The sequence below is a fragment of the Aedes aegypti genome, chromosome 3, assembly GCF_002204515.2.
Source record: "Aedes aegypti strain LVP_AGWG chromosome 3, AaegL5.0 Primary Assembly, whole genome shotgun sequence".
Classification (NCBI taxonomy): Eukaryota; Metazoa; Arthropoda; class Insecta; order Diptera; family Culicidae; genus Aedes; species Aedes aegypti.
The window spans coordinates 176,018,667-176,024,690 of record NC_035109.1 but is presented as its reverse complement, the minus strand read 5'-3'; the positions used below and the strand labels follow the sequence as shown (position 1 = coordinate 176,024,690).

General features: G+C 37.7%; 1 protein-coding gene across 1 annotated transcript; it reads left to right on the top strand.

The window, feature by feature from the left end:
* The first annotated feature begins 3,997 nt into the window (after positions 1–3,997).
* On the top strand, positions 3,998–5,308 carry LOC5571589 (beta-1,3-glucan-binding protein). The gene is made up of 2 exons (XM_001659746.3): positions 3,998–4,245; positions 4,305–5,308. The coding sequence occupies exons 1-2, from the start codon at positions 4,039–4,041 to the stop codon at positions 5,256–5,258; spliced, it is 1,161 nt and encodes a 386-aa protein (XP_001659796.1). The 5' UTR covers positions 3,998–4,038; the 3' UTR covers positions 5,259–5,308.
* The last annotated feature ends 716 nt before the right edge of the window (positions 5,309–6,024 follow it).

Below are 6,024 nucleotides of genomic sequence, written 5' to 3'. Positions count from 1 at the left end.
TGGGAGGTACCGAGATAAATAACACATACATTGGAAAACGCTATTTTTGCTTAGGCAAAAATAATTGCCGAGAACCCAACAGCTGAGATTTCGGCAAAAATCTCGGTAAAAGTTCAAAGTGCCGATTAAACTGCAAAAGTTAAATCAACCCAGCTGTCAAAATTTGACGAAAATATCGGCAATCCGTTGCTGAAAATCTCGGCACATCACTACCGAAATTCGGCAAATGATTATGTTTTTGATTGCAAGAAAAATTAGAAGAAGAAGATAAACACACATTTTAGTAATCAAAATAAATTTATTTAAATCAAATGTATTACATATTGCGTAACACAAATCTCACATTTCACCCAATTGAAGATTTTTTGTGAGCTTCTATTTGAAGCAAATAGTGACAATTTTCGCAGCACCTTCATTGCGAGGGGTAGAAGTTGCATGGAATATTGCTAAAAATGTAATAAATAAAATCATAAACTGAGCTGACTCGTATGCTGCCTTTCTACGCCTACTGCGCGGGACAAATATGCGTAGAACGGCAGTGTTAATGAATATAAAACAATAAATTATGTTAATACTTACATGTAAGCGCACTCCCTCTTTCCAAAAACGGTTTAAGATATTCCAAGCACATGTTAATTTATGCAGCTCTGATGTGTCGATTTTGACAGATGCACTTTGCCGAAATTCAGTAAAAATAGTTGTTTGCTGATCGTTGTGGCAAAATAGATTACCGAGTCTCAGTTATTTATATAAACTACCGATTTTCGTCAATTTGTATCTGTCAATATTGCTCATCTGTCAAATTTGAACGAGATTTCAGTAGAAATATGTTTTACGGGCTTAATTCGGCATTTAACTTTACCGAAGTAAAATTCTACGATTAAGTGTGTACGTTGTGGCAATGACCAGTGCCTCTACACGCTTGAACCCGGCAAGGGACAGATGATTCTGGTGCTGTCTCCATTCCTTATAACAAAGAATTTAACATTGTCTGAACAAATATGTCTATCACATTCATATCGAAAATTATGATGCCATGTTTTGTAAGAAAAAGAAGGATATCTGCATACGTTTTTTTTAATTTCTTTATTAGTATCCTTCCAAACATTACATTCATTATTTCTTATATCTAGGTGTTCTGTGTTATAAGACAACACTATCATCCTAATTTGGTAAAACAAATCTAAGATTTTATTAACATTTTGTTAACAACATATTACATTTCATTTGCCGTAGCAGTTCAGATTGTTTACAGGTGAGTTGATTTCACCTGCTTATAAGAGAAAAAAAAAACGTTTTGAATATACTTAACCTAACTTAACCTAAACATATAACGCATTAATCGTGGCAATAGAAGATTGTAACGATTTTTGCCTGAAATTATTGATTATTTTATTTGACATTTGTTCCAATGTTTCAACATTGGATATTCTATGTAACTCATTGGTACTATACCAGGGAGGAAGCTTCAGAATCATTTTCAAAATTTTATTTTGAATTCTCTGCAGAGCTTTCTTCCTGGTATTACAACAGCTAGTCCATATTGGTACAGCATACAACATGGCTGGCCTGAAAATTTGTTTGTATATCAAAAGCTTGTTCTTAAGACATAAGTGGATAGGGACATTTTACATATTAGTTACATTTGGCTAGAATGTCCTCAATGTGATTTTTGAAAGTTAAATTCTTATCTAGCATGAGCCCTAGATACTTAACTTCATCTGATCAATTTATTGGAACCCCTCTCATCGTGACAACATGTCTACTTGAAGGTTTCAAATAAAGAGCTTTTGGTTCATGTGGGAATATTATTAGTTGAGTTTTGGAAGCATTAGGAGAAATCTTCCGTTTTTGCAAGTATGAAGAAAAAATATCCAAACTTTTTTGCAATTGACTACAGATGACACGCAGGCTTCGTCCTTTGGCGGAGAGGCCTGTGTCATCCGCAAAATATTTGCATACGTAAATACCGAGTTCAACTAATAATAATCAACAGCTGTAGCTAGGACGTGGCCAGGACAACTCTCGCCTGATGAAGGATGTGCCATTATTATCTAGCAACGCTATTTAGGCTTGGAAACTCTTACTGAATAGCGGCTGAGAAGTAGGCAACCCCTATTGAATAGTAAAGGACTTGGCACCTACAGCATTTTTGTGCTTGTAAAAATGGTCGATTGATAAAGAAAGCTTTCCGTTACTATCTTTAAAAGTGCTCGATTAGTTGCAGTGAAGACTGCATTTTAGGAGTCATTAAAATGGTCTCCCTATGATTGACGACAAGAAATAAATGAATGCAAGTATGTTCAACTCACGATTAGATCGAGAATGTTTCAATCCTAAAAGTATTGTTTTCACTGACTATTAATAGATTTCCCGTATTATAAAATGTGGAATAGATACTTATCAGATACACGTCTTGCTTATCAGATATTGGCGGAGTATCGTAAACGACCTGTTGTACCGTAGTAGCATTCAGCAGCTATGGAATACTTTGGCACTCAGACGGTGTATGTCAATTCATCTAGGTTTTGTTATCAGCAGCCATAATACGAAATGAACTTAACTGAGGTTTTTGTTTACCGTAATCCGGGGTATCATTGATCAGCGGGGTAACATTGATCGGAAAGGAGTCATTCATCAAAAGAACGTATTAAAAATTATTAATGAAATATTTCCAAATCATGAGTAGTGCTTCTCTTTCTTATATTCATGAGCTAATAAAAGTTAATGTTTTTGCGAAAATTGAGTTTACTTTATTCGTTAATTTGTCAACTTTTTGAAATAATGATTTTTATTGTTAAGGATGACACTACCAAAGATTCATGTCTCACATAAGTTCTGCAAACGATATAAGCAAGGAAAATAAGATTCTTACTAAAAATGGCATCACCGAGAACGATTCTGTTGTCAAATCGTTTATAAGTATGCTCATTTAGGCAATATTACCGAATTACTGTTAAGAATGTAAAATTCCCTTAGGAAATTGCCTACCTTTAGGCGTATTCCGTGGTTCGAGGTGCTTTTAATTTTAAAATAACTCAAAAAGTAAATGACTTGTAAGCGTTTGGCCTTCATAATCGGATTCAGGGACCATGATTTAAGTAACGACATATTCAGTATTACCGAACGTTGTTTACATAGGTGCTCAATGTTACCCCATATCAGCTTAATAAAAATATCGCCTAAAACGTGTTTTTTAACGTGCTTAAATCTTTAAATAAACAAAATACAGTATATAGTCTCGAGCTATGGGTGGCAGTACTTGTTTTAAAAATATAAACTTTGCAAAATTTGCATTTTCAAATGAAATATTAAAGAAACATTCAGAAAAATGATCAATGTTACCCCGGATTACGGTACTGATTTTGCATCAATAACGCTCCTTGGGGTACACATTGACCAATTTTATTTGGGTCTTCACCAGGTTTTAGTGAGCGAAAGTATGTTTGCGACCCGAAAGCGGTGGGTTCGAAACACATAAGTTCTTCTCCTTCTTGACGCTACGTCCGAACTGGAACAAAACCTGCTTTTCAGCTTAGCGTGCTTATTCTCGCATAGCTATAGACAACTATGTGACACAACTCTAAGACCTGGTACTGGTAGTCGATAAAATTTCCAACCCGAAAGAAACCTTCACTGGCGGGAATCAAATCCATCACCCTCAGCATGGCCTTTCTGATTTTTAGTTGCGAGTTTATCTGGGGGTATCTGGGCCCCAAAGGTCAAGAAAGCATAAATGGCATTTCGTGATGCTGAAAAAAGTTGTTTAAAAATGTTTAGAATATTGGGTTAATGTATTGATCTTGAATGAAATATATATGAATTTAAAGAAGTGGTCCCAGATCCAGTAGGTACGGTAAACCAGAAAAGTTCCAAAAAATTACTACTATGCGTTCACTGGGGGGACGCTATGTACAACAGATTATTACAAATCTTTTTAACCGATAAGATAATATTTCGATTATCTTTTGGTATAAATGTAACCTGTCTAACGAATTCCGATTAGTGCTCTTCGTTGTGGAGCAAAAGTTGTTCAAAATGAAATTTGTTTTAATAATCGGCTGCCTTTTGGCAGTGGCACTAGCCGAGGAAAGTGCCCCGAAGTGTGTAGCGTCGCCTACAACAGCTAGCGGCAGTCAAGCGCGCGCTGGCCCGTACTGTTCGGGAGATCTGATCTTCGAAGATAACTTTAACTTTTTGGACTTCGAGAAGTGGGAACATGAAAATACTCTCGCTGGTGGTGGTGTAAGTGATATATTAAAATGTGAATTGATTACTATTCTAAATGCAACGTTATCTCTCAGAACTGGGAATTCCAATGGTATACCAACAACCGAGCGAATTCTTACTGCGAAAATGGTATCTTCTATATCCGTCCTACATTGGTTGCTGACGATACTGGTGAAGGTTTCTTGAGCAGTGGAACTTTGAACCTCCATGGAGGTCAACCGGCTGATCAGTGCACTGGTCCATTCTTCTGGGGTTGTGAACGTGCTGGCAATCCCAGCAATATCATAAATCCAATCAAAAGCGCTCGAGTACGAACTGTGGATTCGTTCAACTTCAAGTATGGTCGTATGGAAGTCAGAGCTAAGGTACCAACTGGTGATTGGCTTTGGCCAGCTCTTTGGCTGTTGCCGAAACGACAGGTCTATGGATCGTGGCCTGCCTCTGGTGAAATCGATTTGATGGAATCACGTGGTAACATTGACTACCGTAATGGAGGAGTACACATTGGTGTTGAACAGGTTGGTTCAACTTTGCACTTTGGACCTAATCCGGATCAAAATGGTTGGGCTACTACTGTTGCATACAGAAATTCCGCTGCCGGCCAAGGTTTCAACAACGGCTTCCATTTGTACCAACTCGAGTGGACCCCAGATCATATTACATTTAGCGTAGATAACCAGGTGCTTCGACGCAATGATGCTGGTTCTGGATTCTGGGCTAAGGGTGGTTTTGTTACTACTTCACCGGCTTCCGAGAACCCATGGATGCATGCTACTACAATGGCTCCGTTTGATCAAGAATTCTACATCATCATGAATTTGGCCATCGGAGGAACCAACGGTTACTTCCCCGATGTTCCGCCAGCAACCAATGGCGCTCGTGGTAAGCCCTGGGCAAACACTTCACCAACTGCGGCACGTGATTTCTGGAATGGCAGGAATTATTGGCTCCCGACCTGGCGCATGGCGGAAAATAGAGGAAAGGAATCATCGTTCCAGGTAGACTACGTGCGAGTATGGGCTTTGTAGTTTGAAGGAATAAAAGTAAACACTACGTTTTGCATAACATATTTGCATTAGGTGACGTCCATTTATTGATTACTACGTCGCAGAAGCACCAGCCCGCATACACATTCCGAACAATTGACACAAAATAGGATCTTTTGTTCAACTATACATACGTTATTTAGTTATAAAATTATAAATTATTACTCAATTATGTATGTATAGTTGAATGAAAGTGTCAATAAGTTTCTTTTTTCAAAAGCAAAAAATACACTCAGGGGTTTTACGGTTACCCTGATTTATCAACGGCCGATCTATGGGGCTCTGCAAAACTGATTCTTACAAAGCTCATTTTAGTTCCATTTTCATAGTCTTCTACGAGCTTGTAATTTTTGTGGATATTGTGATTTTTGAGCTATCAGTTTACATCAAAGATATCTATCGACACCAAACTAAAATGTATTCCTCAAAAATCTTCTTAAGAACAATACTCAACAGTTTTTGTTCACAGTATGACCCTTTCTTTTTCTTCTTCTTCTTCTTCTTCTTGGCATTACGTCCTCACTGGGACAGAGCCGGCTACTCAGCTTAGTGTTCTTATGAACACTTCCAAAATTATTTACCAAAGGTGTCATTTTCGTATTCGTATATTGCGTGGCAGGTACAATTATACTCAAAGCCCAGGAAAGTCAAGGAAATTTCCATTACGAAAATTTCCTGGACTGACCGGGATTTTAATCCAGACACCTTCAGCATGGCTTTGCTTTGTAGCCGCGGACTCTAACCACTC

Bases quoted from the DNA above. Each gene is read 5' to 3' on its own strand.
- LOC5571589 (XM_001659746.3), top strand. From the start codon at position 4,039: ATGAAATTTGTTTTAATAATCGGCTGCCTTTTGGCAGTGGCACTAGCC. The intron at 4,246-4,304 runs GTAAGTGATATA...GTTATCTCTCAG, and splicing joins ATACTCTCGCTGGTGGTGGT to AACTGGGAATTCCAATGGTA.